General features: G+C 43.6%; 1 protein-coding gene across 1 annotated transcript in view; it reads right to left on the bottom strand.

Annotated features, from left to right (window-relative positions):
- Positions 1 to 1,417: 1,417 nt before the first annotated feature.
- lrp6 (low density lipoprotein receptor-related protein 6) overlaps positions 1,418 to 15,982 on the bottom strand; it is a 218,511-nt gene continuing 203,946 nt past the window's right edge. Inside the window, exons 16-22 of the mRNA XM_072485350.1 lie at positions 15,745 to 15,870; positions 14,581 to 14,817; positions 9,984 to 10,094; positions 8,107 to 8,337; positions 6,298 to 6,434; positions 5,647 to 5,744; positions 1,418 to 3,569 (exon numbers count right to left, since the gene is read on the bottom strand). Coding sequence (XP_072341451.1) covers positions 3,287 to 3,569; positions 5,647 to 5,744; positions 6,298 to 6,434; positions 8,107 to 8,337; positions 9,984 to 10,094; positions 14,581 to 14,817; positions 15,745 to 15,870 — 1,223 coding nt within the window. The 3' untranslated portion in view covers positions 1,418 to 3,286. The remainder of the gene's footprint in view (positions 3,570 to 5,646; positions 5,745 to 6,297; positions 6,435 to 8,106; positions 8,338 to 9,983; positions 10,095 to 14,580; positions 14,818 to 15,744; positions 15,871 to 15,982) is intronic.

Raw genomic sequence — 15,982 nt, forward strand, 5'->3', positions numbered from 1 at the left:
GTTGTATCACAGCCTGGTATGGTTCCTGCTCTGCCCAAGACCACAGGAAACTACAAAAGGTCGTGAATGTAGCCCAGTCCATCACGCAACCCAGCCTCCCATCCACTGACTCTGTCTATAATTCCCGCTGCCTCGGAAAGGCAGCCAGCATAATTAAGGACCCCACGCACCCCGGACATACTCTCTTCCAACTTCTTCCGTCAGGAAAAAGATACAACAGTTTGAGATCACGTACCGACCGACTCAGCTTCATCCCTGCTGCCATCAGACCTTTGAATGGACCTAGCTCGTATTAAGTTGATCTTTTCTCTACATCCCAGTTCTGACTGTAACATTACATCCTGTAGTCTCTCCTTTCTCCCCCATGCACGGTATGCATTGTCTGTATAGCATGCAAGAAACAACTTTTCACTGTATACTAATACGTGACAATAATAAATCAAATCAAAAAATCCCCATCTCTACACACAGCACCCCTCCCCTTTCTAACTATACCGCACTCTCTAAACACACAAAGACAAACAGAGAGGAAAAGGGTGGTTGAGGTAAAGAAAATATTAATAAAAATAAAAGGATAAAGGATCTTTGATGCATTCGGCTGGCTTCCACTTAATGTCTTTCTGGAGTTAGAACTTTTGTTTCGGTAACTTTTCCTTTTAAGCTTCAGATGGTGTTTCTCTGGCAAGCTTGTCTACTTTTCCTGTTAATTCAGGATTAGTTCAAGTTTACAGCAAAGATGTGCCAGGCACTCTCTGGTTTTAGAGAGAGAGAGAGAGAGAGAGCGATGCTGGCACCCAGGTGGCACTGCCTGGGGGCCCCAGCAGTGCCAGAGTACCACCCTGCCCAAAGGGCAAGTATCTGGGAGTCTACGATCACCTGGGAACCCCTCAAGTGCCGTTCCGTCTGGTCCCCATCTGTGGAGACCAGTACTGAATGGCATTAGCTCAAGGTCTCTGAGGCGAGGGAGATTGATCCCACACCTCAGGTAACGCAAGAATCTGCACATTACAGTGAGACAGCTGCCTCGCTTAATATGTAGATTTGCTAAAAAGGTGATCGCACCCACAATGGGCGGGATTTACATCGCAACGTCCAAGGAGTTGCGAGCCAGGTGGATCCCGGGAACGGGGTCACCCAGATCCCAGGTGGATCCCGGGAGCGGGGTCTCCCGGCTTCTATCAGCCAGCCTGTGCTGTGGGACACAGCGTGGCCATTGAATTGTGTCCTTTAATTCTGTTTCGCGGAGGCTGCCGGTGTTGCTGAATATTTCCAGCCTTTTCTGATCTTATTCCTATTATGGTCAGTAAATAATATCCAACATCGATAATGGACCAATAAGATGCAGTTCCCCCAGTTTGAACAATGGCTGTGTTTCTGCTCCTCTTTTTGACATCTTGGTGAAAAGAATAAATGCACATTTCACTCATAGTTTTATTATAAAAATCAATTTTTCATTTGTTACAACTTAACTTGATAGTAACCGAAAGAGCTTTATACAAGGTGCTTTTTTTCTTTTTTTTAAAAAAAACACATTTTAGACAAGTAAAGCACTTATTTTACATTTTCAGGATGTGATTAGGCAAATCGATAGGATTGACCAAATGTTGGTCATTAATATAAACACATCCCTGCAAAGCATATTGGTACCAGGGAGTGCTCCTGGTACACAAGACAGTCAGCTTCTCACTGACAACAGGACGAAAATCAAAGAAGAAAAAATGTATAGGTTTACAATTAATGCATTCAGCAGCACCTGATCCTTCACTTCCAAACAAGGCTGTTTGCTTTAGACACATACCACTAGGGTGTCTTTGTAACAGAATTTGGCACACAAGAGTTCTATTATTATTCAGAAGTATCCCAGGTCAAATATACCAGATGTTCCTGGCACCATGTATACAGCAGCAGACAATTTAAAAATCCTCAAGTACAAATCATCCTATGCATGCTTTGATCAAAGTATTTCTTGGAAAATAGTGACTTCATTAAATAACTGAATACTGGAAACATCATAAAAAGAACTGCAACATGATTTGGATTTCCTGGGTGTGTCAATCAACCACATGGACCATTACAAAGTATTCAGTCTTTGCTACAAAATGTAATCTTTTTATACAATGAAATATATAAAGGCGATCTCTGTATTTTGCACAGTACCTTAACTGATAATTGAAAATTACATTTAAAATGGAAAAAATAAACTCACCTGGCCATCTATTAAAAAAAAATCTGAGATTGTCATTACCCTTATACTAATGTTTTATAGAAAAATAAAATGATGCATAAAGTAATACAACTATACATGAAAGTATTGCAAGGATATATGGATAGGCTTTATACAGAGATCTAATACAAGGTTATTTTATAGCTTATAAATAGGTTATCTACACAATATGTGGTATAAAAATACACTCAGAACATGTGTGGGCACTGAAGTTAAAAGCTCGTTGACGAATTTAAAAGGTATCAAGGCAGGTTTGTGCCCATACTCAAATAATGTTTTAAAAGGTCACAGGTGCTATTCCACCATTTATCCCCCATGTTCACCAAAAGAAGCTGAATCAAGGTGATGACCCTCCAATCCTACCCCACCCTGACTGTGCAGCAAGAGTCTGCAATAGCGTCTGAGCACATGACATAAGTTAGCTTTAAAAGCTGCAGGGTGGCTGATACCGGCCATGTGAAATTGTATACATTATTGGCACTGGTGTGACGAGAATCTCAGTACGTGACTCTACATGTGCTCTCCTTCAACTGAGCATTGCTGAAACAGCTTTGTACAAAAATGCAAGAAAAGATCCCCATGCTCGCTCTCCACAAGTTGCTCCTTTCAATGCTGTAGCAGTGTTGTGCAGCTGCCTTTGTCACGGTGCAAACGGAAGATAGTTAAGCATTTCTGTTTTCACTGTGGAACGCACTGTGATTCCCAATGGGCACTGGAGTCGCAATCCATCCAGTACACTGCGCCCGGATAACGTACTTGCTCATTTTCTTCTATTCTTCTTAGGTACAGTTGCTTCCCTGGGTTAAGGCATTTTTGTTTGCATGTGGAAAAAGAAGATTTTTTTTTGTACAAATTTTTACAATCTTTTTATGGCACAACCAGCAGGTGCTGTTAGAAAATATATAAATATCCTCTCTACTGTACAAATTGTTTGCAGCTTATTACTCTCCCCTCCCAATGTAATTTATTTTCACTGTACAAAATCACACCTCCCCGTCTTTAGTATTTCTTTGACGCAGTCTCTTCATATTAACAATTATTTACAATAGGCAAAGCTGGCACTCAGGAGGAGTCTGTACACGGGGAGGGAGGGGGTGGATAAAGGTGGTGCGAGTAACTCCTTTCTGTATAAGGAGAGGGAGGGCAGCTTTCACAGTTCTCCTCGGCAGACAAGTACTGGCTCCGTGGAGTCGGAGGCGGGGGGAAAGGCTCAGAGTCATAGTTCAAATCGCTGTAACATTTTGTTGCACCAATTCTCCTGCCCGGGGTGTAGTCACTGTCACAAACATCTGTACTGCAAGGTGTAGTGGGCGGAGCAAAATTTCGATAAGCATATGGTCTGTAGCTGCAGATTGGGAAGAAAGTACAACATATCAATATCAACTTGTTTGGGGAGTACATGTAATTTTAATTTATTGGTTAAATTAATTTGGTTTTATTGCAAAGAATGGTTGATCACATACACAAAACTAATTAAACTTCTGATGTACCATCAATTCACTGCAAGACGATGAGAACGAGTGAACATGGGCTTTATTATCCAAGAACTTGCCTGCCTGTGACTGCTGTAACACAGCGCTGCCCACAGGCGGCAGGTCTATATACCGCCCCCGGGGGGGGGGGGGGGGGGGGGAGCCACAGGCGGAGCCCACCAGGGTTCCAGTACAATACATGGAAGGAGATCATATTACCATTCCCTGGCCATAGGCCACAGTATTATACAGACAACTTATATCATGGTGAATATATTCACCACAACTTCTTTTATTTAAGAGGGTAGAAACAACCCTTACACATTTCTCATTTTTAAAGCAGGAATCAACCAGATGTAACAAAACAATTAATGGCTGTTCGCCCATTTTCGAAGTATAGCTGAATAAATGTTCTGCGCTCCGTATACACAGGATCTGCTCAGACGAGGAGGAGCGTAACAGACATCTACAGACGTTGAAAGATGCCCTCGTACGAACGGGATATGGCGCTCGACTCATCGATCGACAGTTCCAACGCGCCACAGCGAAAAACCGCACCGACCTCCTCAGAAGACAAACATGGGACACAACCGACAGAATACCCTTCGTCGTCCAGTACTTCCCCGGAGCGGAGAAACTACGTCATCTTCTTCACAGCCTTCAACACGTCATTGATGACGATGAACATCTTGCCAAGGTCATCCCCACACCCCCACTACTTGCCTTCAAACAACCGCGCAACCTCAAACGAACCATTGTTTGCAGCAAACTACCCAGTCTTCAGAACAGTGACCACGACACCACACAACCCTGTCATGGCAATCTCTGCAAGACGTGCCAGATCATCGACATGGATACCACTATTACACGTGAGAACACCACCCACCAGGTACGCGGTACATACTCGTGCGACTCGGCCAATGTTGTCTACCTCATACGCTGCAGGAAAGGATGTCCCGAAGCGTGGTACATTGGCGAGACCATGCAGACGCTACGACAATGAATGAACGGACATCGCGCAACAATCACCAGGCAGGAATGTTCCCTTCCAGTCGGGGGATACTTCAGCAGTCAAGGGCATTCAGCCTCTGATCTCCGGGTAAGCGTTCTCCAAGGCGGCCTTCAGGACCCGCGACAACGCAGAATCGCCGAGCAGAAACTTATAGCCAAGTTCCGCACACATGAGTGCGGCCTCAGCCGGGACCTGGGATTCATGTCGCATTACATTCATCCCCCACCATCTGGCCTGCGAAATCCTACCAACTGTCCTGGTTTGATACAATTCACACCTCTTTAACCTGGGGTTACCCCATCTCTGGATCTGTAAAGATTTAATCACCTGCTAATGCTCGCATTCCAAGCATTGTTTGGCATCTTTGAATTTGTCTATATATGTGTTTCTGGAACAGACCTCTTCATTCACCTGAGGAAGGAGCAGCGCTCCGAAAGCTAGTGACATCGAAACAAACCTGTTGGACTTTAAACTGGTGTTGTAAGACTTCGTACTGTGAATAAATGTAAGGGGTGGTTTATCTTTAACTATGCACTGTAAATTGAAAGAAAATGCATAGAAATGAACTGAATTGTACCAGCATGAAAAAACGAACACAAAACTACAATGAGATTATGGTTTGAATCCTCTCTCCTCACACCGAAAGTAAGGGAATGCTGTTCGAGTGTATGGAACTACTCGCAGTGTTGCACAAAAGTATTTATTAAACTGTCAGATGAAACAGGAAAGTAAATAACCAAAATTCCAGCGAGTTTGACCACAAGATAATTAGGTATTATTCGAAGCTCTCAGAAATGTTCCACTGAAAGTGCAGAACAACTACAGGAAACAATTACATTCAAAGAGGGGAAAACCCTTTTATCTGGTTTCTGTTAGCAGTCGCAAAGTAACACAGTATCATCTTGTGGCCAAGTACACTCAGTTAAATCTCCATTTACCTGTATGATCTATGAGTAGAAGGGCTGTTTGATGAGTAACCAAATTCCATGGTATAATGTGAACGTTCGGTGGCCGGTGAAGGTGGAGGATTCAGCATCTGGAGAGAGAAAACAAAGTACACTATAAATCCAAATCAACTGTTTAGAAAGATATGTTGACAGTGAGATGTGTGGTACCAAACTACACGGATTTCTCAGATTAATCTGCTGTGTTGGCATTTTTCAGGTAGAAGAGAGACGGAAAAGTCAATTGTCTCAGTTTCCCCAAACTTGAGACTTGGGGGAGCAGAATGGAAAAGCAAAAATTCAGCTACCCTCAGCCCACTTACTACCTGCCGTTGGTAAGAGAGTGCATGTGTGTGCAGTCCTAATCAGGCAGTCTGCCAATAGAGTATTGCATGCTACACATGAGAAATTGCCACTTGTACAAGACCCCGGAGTGTTTCTGGCATCTATACTGCAGCCCTGAGAAGACTCATTCTAAAAAAGAAACAATGCCTTCACAGAGTTTGGGAATACAGATTTCGGAAATAAAACATGGAGCAAACAAAATTAAAGGTTAAAATATATATATTTTAAATCGCCTGGTTAAATTCAGGCTATTCTTTAAAATAAATACAAAGCTGAGTTGATAACTAAGCTGCTACTTACAGGAGGAAAATAAGTGCCTTTTGTACTTGAGGAGCTGCTGGATGAGGCCCCTGTAACATGAGCCCGGTCATACGGAGGCCCACTGCTTCCACCCATAATACTCAGGGAGCTCATCACAGACTTGCCACGGGACATACCTGCAGATAAAGGAAACACATCCCAGTAACTAAATTAAATATATACAATATGTTAAAAATATTTAAACAATTCACACAATCTTATTTAAAATTTCAGATACAAATTTAAAATTTCAGATACAATCACGATCTCGTGCCTCTCTCTCCTCCTTTATTTTACCATTTCTTTTTCAGGATCCTTTGCTCGCCCACCCAGTGCTGCTAATTTTGAAGTGAAGACTAGAGACGGAGAACTGGCCTGTGATGGAGAAATGGCTTCCAACTGTGTTGCAGGTGGCGCAGTGGTTAGCTCTGCTGCCTCATGGCGCTGAGAACCGCGGTTTGTTCCCAGCCCTGGGTCACTGTCCGTGTGGAGTTTTCACATTCTCCCCGTGTCTGCGTGGGTCTCACTCCCACAAACCCAAAGATGTGCAGGGTAGGGGGATTGGCCACGCTAAATTGCCCCTTAATTGGAAAAAAATAATTGGGTACTCTAAAAAATTTTTAACTGTGTGGAAGTTATTTTTAAACTGGGTTGAAAATACTTCACTTTTTCATAATGGTAACCAAGTTTACAATAAGAAGTGGTGTTTGTTTTTCTCCCGTTACTGATTAATGAATCTCAATTCTGGCAGTAGGCACGGCAATCAGTTCTGGCACAGCTGACATCCAACACCAACAAGGTGAAAAACCTGGCGCTCGCCCTTGGGTGATAGAAAAAGTGTGATCGAGTAGCAAGACTAAGGAAGCACCAGGTTCAACTGCCAATTTCTGCTGGAGTTGCTGTACACTTGCTATTGTTGATCCTAACACTCCTGGGGTGAGAAAGGAAAATCGCAGTCGCGGGTCCCACTCCAAACATTGACCTCTTGAAAAATGTGAACGGGGATAGTGTTGTATTCTGTCATCTTGTCCAGCAATGAATCTACAGAACTGCTGGTGACTTAATCAGAACGATGTTTTATTGATGTACACGTAGTAAGGTAATGATCAGAATCAATACAGACAAAGTTATCAGAGAGTTACATACGACACTCCTGGAACTACCCTTATGTGCGACTGTCCTCATGTACGCCTTACAACCTCCTGCTGGTGGTCGTATGTCACCTGACTGATGTCTCAACACCGCATGGTAGATCTGTACCGCCACCTGCTGGTTGGAGGTAGCACCACCAACTATATATAATATTGTTTACAGGCATATCACAGATAGTGTCAGATGTAACTGCAACATCTCAGGGACTGAATAGTTTGCCAACAGTCACTTGTCCATGATCCTTGGAAATGTGGCACATTTAGTGGACATTTAGTGTCTATTTAATGGAGCCACATACCTGGAGCAGTAAGTGAGAGAAAGAGGGACAACGGCCAAATAAAGGATAACCCTAGTATGGGTACTTGTGTAAGAAAGTGTGCCAACAGAAAAGACACAAAAAGCTATCAAAATGTAATGTTGTAGTCATCAGTCCAACACTACTTCTAATACAGCATCTAACACAAATTAAACTGATGTAAAGTACAAATTTTAAAAAAGTGTACAGAATTATATTAAACAGTTTCCATAAAATAAACATTGCTACACATTTGAAGATAGAAAAAGTCTGGTTAATAACTAGACAATGATAGTTTCCCAGTGTAATTCCACAAACAAGGCATCGATTTTCAGCATTCAATAATAATAAAGTATTCCTACCTTGCAGTGATCCTGGGAGGGAGTTAGTGTGCGGCACGTAGCCTAGAGGAACGGACGCAGATCCATGCACAACAAAATCATTTGTCATTGTTTCTCCATCACCTTTCATCCGTGGGCACAGAACACGTTGGCAGATAAAGTATATAGCTCCAATCACAAAGACAGAGAGGATCACACCAATAATTGAACCAATGGTATTTGTAGGTTGAGGGGTCGGCTCCTCTGTGGGATCTGTAGTAAATTACAAAAAAGCATGTTACAAATCAGCGGTGGTCTTGATCAGCAAACCAGGAAGGTAAATTTGTTGCATCTGATTGTCATTTGACAGCCTTTGTGCACTGGTGCTGACCATAATTATGTTCAATAGAAAAGAGGCAGAGAGATAAATGTATTGAAAAAAGAAACCATTGGGTTTAATTTCCAAAAAGTAGCAAAATATAATGAAAAGCAAATCTCTCAGGATGAATTGAGATTTGATAGAAATCAGCCCTTCGAGCTCCCTTCCCCATTCAATATGATCCTGGCCGATTCTTGATCTCAATGCAATATTCCTGCTCCGGCCCACACCTCATACCCGTTAGCATCTAAACATGTCTCGCTTTCTTCTTGAATAATTTCACTGCCTTACTGTGCTCCACGGTTTTGAAAATTCGGCGTAACCAAACTGAAAAAGTGAAAAGCTTTGAACAAAAATGTAACTTCTGTTTAAAATACTCAACTTGATCACGTCACAGAGCCAATGAAGTCAGGAACTCGGTCTGCAATCACGCAAAATTCTATTTCCAAAGTGCAAATTTCATCCTGTTACCCAAGTAGTTGTTCATTTGCTCGCCCCCTCTCCTGCCCAACATAAACAGACTGGAATTCCCTCCTTCTGCTGCCAAATTTAAATGCTACCTTTTGTTACAGCCAAATCATCACAGTTCAATTCAATTTTTCGCGACCTCATCTATTTATTTGATTTGAAAAAGATTCTGCCATTTCCTCTTGCACTTTATTTCGAATATTTCAATTTCATAGACTTAAGCAACTCTCACAAATGGAAAGAAAAAAGCTCTTGCATTGTATGTTCCGCTTTCCCTAACCACTGGATACCCCAAAGCGGTCCCAGCCAATGGAATGCAATACAGTCAGTGTTGTAAGATAGGAAACACAGCAACCAAATTACACGCAGACGTTCTCACATACAGGAAATGTGAGAATGGCCAGATAACTAATGCTATGATGATTAAAGCTAAATGTTAGCCAGGTCGCCCAGGATAACTCCCAGACTCTGCATTGGAATAGTGCCATGGGATATTTTACATCCACTCAACAGGACCTCATGTAGCATCTCATCGGATGAACACAGCACCTCAGACAGTGCAGCCCTCCCTCCAGTATTGCACCGCAGTGTCAGCTTTGACTTTTGTGCGCTCAAGTCCTGGAACGGGCGTTGAACCTGTGACGTTCTGATTCACAGGTGACAGCGTTGCCAAGTGAACCATGGCCAAAACCTGCCAAAATGAACTGGCAAGTCAAACATTTTCATGAACCAAATCCTTTCCTCGAGCGGACTGTGCAATTTTCACAACCTTTGTTTAAACCGTGGTACCTGTAATAGAGTCAAACTAGAATTCTGATTGCCTGGTAACTGGTGTCAAACAAGAACTCAATACAAGAAACATGGATCTCAGTCCATCCAGTCTGCTCCTAACCACATTCGAATAAATACAGAGCATTAGTTTCTGCTGTATTGTGGAAATTTGAGGGGAGGGAGAGAAAAAAATACTTTTTGACCTAAATACATAAATTTACATTAATTGTAAATACAAAGTATAAAATGTATCAGCACATAACCCTGTTGTACAAACAATATGTTGTTGGTGAAAACTTACAACAAGCATCTTCATCTGAATTGTCGGTACAATCATTGTTTTTATCGCATCTTTTATGTTTGTCAATGCACTGGCCATTGGCACACTGCAACTGGTCCATAGGGCACAGAACTGAGAAGCAGAAAAATGATGAGATTTTACTTTGCTGAGTGGGAGGGGGAAGAGAGGCAGAGTTAGACAATATCTTAAATACAGAGCAATTTAAAAACAATACTTTTGCCACCTGGGTGGCACAGTGGTTAGCACTGCCGCCTCACAGCTCCGGGGACCCGGATTCATTTCCAACCTTGGGTGACTGTCTGTGTGGAGTCTGCACATTCACCCCGTGTCCGCGTGGGTTTCCTCCGGGTGCTCCGGTTTCCTCCCACAGTCCAAAGATGTGCAGGTTAGGTGGATTGGCCTTGCTAAATTGCCCCTAAATTGTCCGAAAGGTTAGGTTGGGTTACTGGGTTACGGGGATAGGATGGTGGCATGGGCTTAAGTGGGGTGCTCTTTCCAAAGGCTTGATGGGCCGAATGTCCTCCTTCTACACTGTAAATTCTAAGATTCCCAATACACTATAATCACCATCATAATGTTCAACGAAGAGATGGTTTAGTTAAAAAGTAACATTTTTAGATTCCTTGTTCACCCTTTCAACATCTCCAGCCTCACCTTTTTTATTTTTTGACCACTGCCAGAGGTTAGCCAAGAGTGGGATAGATTGTTCAAGCCGTCACAAGGTCACAAGACTGGAAAACCCTTGGGCCTGGGAAGTCAATGGTGCCAATAATCTTCAGCACTTAAGCATCCAAAGGGGTGAGCAGGAAGCAAATGCTCATTCCAGCCAGGAGTGTCCCAGAAAAGGCACGAAAAAAGGAATGTCCTCGAAACAGGTATTAGATCCTTTCCATATGCAAATAAGGTCACTAAAATCCATCTGAAGACCCCCCCTGGCGAAACTGCACAGCTCTGAATAGTGATGGGAGCCAGACCAGGTGCTTCCGGGATGTGGGTTAACCTGTGGTCCTTAAAGGAACTGGCTGCGTTGCCGGAAAGGGGAGCTATCAAAATCTCCTAATGGAGTACGATGCCAGGGGAGGAACGTTCCATCATGTGTTCCTCCTCTATCCCCCAACCCCAGCAACACAAGTGACCCTCTACTGATCACCGCCTCCCCCCAACTACCTTCTGAATCTATTCTGATTCTTCCTACTCCATCCAGGCCTATCTGATGTCTAATCATGAAATTCCAGAGGTCGCTCTGTATGGGAGTATGCTGGTTACATAACCTACAGGCTTGAACGGAGATGCGAGTTCAAATGCCACCACGGCAGTTAGAAAATCTAACGTCTGTTAATTAAATAAATAGCTAGCATCAGAAATAGTGACTATGAAACTACTGGATTGTTGCTAAAAACTCAACTGGTTCCCTTATGTCCATTGGTGAAGTAAAACCTGCCTCCGTATTCAATTCGGCCTCATGTGACTCTAGACCCACACAATGTGGTTGATTGGCCCAGCAAGCAGTCAGTCCCATCAAAACTGATACTAAAAACTATCAGAACAAAACCTCAGATGGATTACCCAACGTTGACTGAGGCACTAGATTGGGACACAAGTAATGTACAGCAAGCCCAGTCAACATTGCAAAGTCCCCCTAACAACTGGAAGCTTGTGTCACCACTGGAATAGTCCCACTGATTCTTCAAGCAGCAACCTGACCAGTCATAGCCACAAAAAATCATCCCGTACCGCTAATTTCCCAGACTTCTACATCACCATCCCTGGCGATTTCTTGATCCACAGACAGGACAGATACGCCAGAGGTGACGGCACAGTGGTACAGTGAGGAGGAAGTTGCCTTGGGGGTTCTCAAACTTTTCTCCAGACCTCATGAAGTCAGGTGAAACCTTCTGCGGATTACCACCCTCCCCATCAGCTGGTGAATCAGCTCCTCCATGTTGAGCATCGCATGGAAGAAGCACTAAGGGCAGCAAGTGCACAGAATGCAGTCTGGATGGGGAGCTTCAATGTCCATCACGAAGACTGGCTTGGCAGCATCATTATCGACCAAGCTGGCCGGATTCTGAAGGACATACCTGCAAGATTAGGCCTGCGGCAGATGGTGAGAAGACCAACATGAGGAATACCTACTTGACCTCAATACCAACAATTTATAAGCCATAGATGTATCTGTTCATGGCAGTCCACATGGAGCAAAAATCCCATCTTCACATTGAGGATACCATCCATTGTGTTGTGTGGCACTAACGCGGTGCTAAATGGGATAGATTTATAACAGATCTAGCAGCTCAATGCTAGGCATCCATGAGGCACTGTGGGCCACTGCAAACAGCAGAATTTTTTTTGGACCATAACCTGTAACCTCATGACCCGGCATATCTCTCTCACTATTACCCATCAAAGGATCAACCCTGGTTCATCGAGGAGTGCAGGAAAATCTGCCAGGTGCAGTGCCAGGCAGACTGAAAAATGAGGTGCCATTGCTGGTGAAGCTACAATACAGGGCTACGTGCACGCTGAATAACAGATAGAGCACGCTACAGACAGAGCTAAGCAATATCACAACCAACAGACCAGACCTGCAGTCTGCAAAGCTCTGCAGTCCTGCCAAATGGTGGACAATTAAACAGCCCCACAAACATTCCCATCCTCAAAGACGGTGAAGCCCAGCACATCACTGCAAAAGGTGCAGCTGAAGTGTTTTCAACTATTTTTAGACAGAACTGCCAAGTGGATGATCCATTTTGGCCTCCACTGGAGGATCTCACCATCACAGGTGCGACCTTCAGCCAACTTGAGTTATCGTGATATCAGTTAAGCACACTGGATACAACATCCTGGCTGTAATGCTGAACAACCTTGCTCCAGAACTAACTGTGTCTCTAGCCAAGCGGTTTCACTACAGCCACAATACCATATCTACCCAACAAAGGAGAAAATTGTCCACATATCACCTACAAGATGGATAAATCCAATCTCACCACTTACTGCCCAATAGCCAACTCCAAATCAAAATGAAAGACAGGATGAGTGGTACCAAGCAGCTCACCACCAATAATCGACCCTCGGAGGCCCAGTTTGAGTTTTGCCAGGGCCAGTCAGCTACCGACCTCCGTGCAGCCTTGATTCAAATATGGACAAGAGCTGAATCCCAGAAGAAAGTTGAGAATGGGAGCGCCCGATTGACATATACATCAACGGGAATTAGGGCAAAGACTTTCCACTGGTTGGAATCATACTTGTTCAAGAAGATGGTTGTGGTTGTTGGAGGTCAATCATCTCAGTCCCAGAGCATCACTGTGGGAGCTCCTCAGGGTAGTGACCCACCTTCAGCCACTTTGGCAATGACCTTCCTTCCAACACAAGGTCAGATGTGGAGATATTCCCTGATGGGTGCACAATGTTCAGCACCATTTTTGATGGCTCAGATAGTGAAGCAATCTGTGCCCACTTGTAGCAAGACCTGGACAACATTCCCGTTTGGGCTGATAAGTGGCAAATAACATCTGTGCCAATCAATGACCATCACTAACAGGAGAGTAATTTAACCATCGCCCCCTGACATTCATCAGCATTAACATGACTGAATCCCCCATTATCAACATCCTGGGGGTTACTACTGACCGGCAGGTATCCACCAGATATATCTATCATACTATCACACACACACAATATCTCACACACACACTGAATCACATACATTTACCATGAATGAAGAAAAATTAAAATACTGGAATGCAAACCTACTCCCTGCCAGATGGTGGCGTAGTTCACTAGTAAATCAAGATACCTTTCTTACATGAGTTCCACTAACCTCCCTGAATACCATAAGTCAATTTTCCAACATAGAAAGGAGGAGACATGATTCATTCCCAGTCTCCTGAAAATGGGGCAAAACGTGAAGATTCATCCTCTGATTTCCTTTCACTCGACATCTCTTTTTCCTCACTATCACTATACATGGCAAATTGAAAGCAAATACTCATACGTCATCTCCCTGCACCATCGTACCCATCCGTACACCAATGAACCTCTGAGTTTCTTTTAAAGGTATTTTTAAAACTTCCCACGGTTATGACAATGAGTAGCTGATTCCCAAAGATCAAAGGGACCAGGTTGATGATCTACTCCAGAAAGCCATTTGGTGAAGGATACAACTGGAGCCAATCTTTCCACACTTTTACATTTATTTACAGAGTTGCACACCCTAAATAAGCTACAGTTTTAAACTGCCTATTTATATGGGGCTCAAGGGAATCTCCAGTTAATGCCCGCCTGCATACAATTAATGCACAATCAATAGACTAACAGCCAATCTCTGGTTTATGCTGATTGGATACCACCAATGGTGGGAATGCAAGGGAGGGGAATCTGCAAGGGTTCCCTTTCCTAATTGTGAATCATTGATCGCTGTTAGAAATTCTGCTACGCTCATTATGATCAGAATCAGCTCAGCGGAAATACCCGTCATGGTTGAACAACTTCTGGACCATGGGAATGTTGCTTCCAATGGAGCAATACACCTGTGAAGAGGCGGTACGCCAGGTTAAAAAAAAAACATTTTAGATTATACAAGAAAATGCTCAAATACCTTCACACTTCTGTTCATCAGATTGATCTTGGCAATTAGTCTCACCATTGCACCTGAAGGCAGCATCGATGCATTGCCCACTGGCACACTGGAACTGACTGTCTGAGCATACGGGGCAGTTTTGCTCATCACTCTGATCATCACACTCAGGATATCCATCACAGCGCCAAGCCAAAGGAATACAATCAATCTCACCCGTGGCGCAAGTGAAGTGATCAGGTGCACAAGTTGGTGGTTCTGAAAAAAATAAAGAGACAAGATTGATGGCTAATTTTGCAGGTTGGAGAAAAAGAAAATAGAGTTAAGCATAAATCAATTAAAAAAATCAGAAGAGGCTGTGGGCGTAGTGGTATTGTTGCTGGACTAGTAATCCAGACACTCAGACTCATGCTCTGGGGACACAGGTTCGAATCCCGCCAGGGGAGATGGTGAAATTTGAATTCAATAAAAATCTGGAATTAAAAGTCTAAAAGGTGACCATGAAACCATTGCCGATTGTTATAAAAACCCATCTGGTTTACTCATGTCCTTTAGGGAAGGAAATCTGCCGTCTGTACCCGATCTGGCCTATATGTGACTTCAGACCCACAGCAATGTGGTTGACTCTTAAGTACCCTCAGGGATGTGCAATAAAGGCTGGCCCAGCCCAGCGTGGCCCACAGCCGTGAACCAATAAATGGGTCAGGGAGAGGGAGAAGCAAATATACAACCTAGAATCTCTACAGAAGGAAGCCAATTCGGCCCATCGAGTCTACACCCTCTGAAAGAGCACCCTACCTAGTTCCACTCCTCCACCCGCTTAGTGTGACCCCACCTAACCTGTACATCTTTGGACTGTGGGCGGCAACCGGAGGAAACCCACGCAGACAAGGGGAGAAAGCGTAAACTTGACACAGTCACTCGAGGCCGGGATTGAACCCGGGTCCCTGGCGCTGTGAGGCAGCAGTGCTAACTACTGTGCCATCGTTAACTTGTTAATATCCAGAAGGAGAATCTCTTCAGCATGTCTGTATTTTCAAACAATTTTATGCAAATCCAGTTGATAGAAATGTTTAAAAAAAAGGACCAATTTCTTGGTTCTCAAATATTTTGTGTTGCTAATTGAAAAGCATAGATTGATAAAAGGGCAGCACTAATATTGAAAATAAGCAGTTTTTCCCTTACCTCCACAAGACAGCTCATCTTGAAGTAGTACGAGGTGAACGGGGCACGAGCAACGTGTAGTACCATCCCCCTTCACAATACAGATATGGGAACATCCACCATTATCCTGGGAACAAGGATGTTCCGCTGCAACACCACAGGAACAGCGGTTAGAGGGCAGCAAAAATGAATGAACCAGTAACAAATTTAGCGAGGAAAGCACCGATAATCTCAACCATGTTTCAAAGCGACTTATGCA

Source organism: Scyliorhinus torazame, chromosome 19 (assembly GCF_047496885.1).
Source record: "Scyliorhinus torazame isolate Kashiwa2021f chromosome 19, sScyTor2.1, whole genome shotgun sequence".
Classification (NCBI taxonomy): domain Eukaryota; kingdom Metazoa; phylum Chordata; class Chondrichthyes; order Carcharhiniformes; family Scyliorhinidae; genus Scyliorhinus; species Scyliorhinus torazame.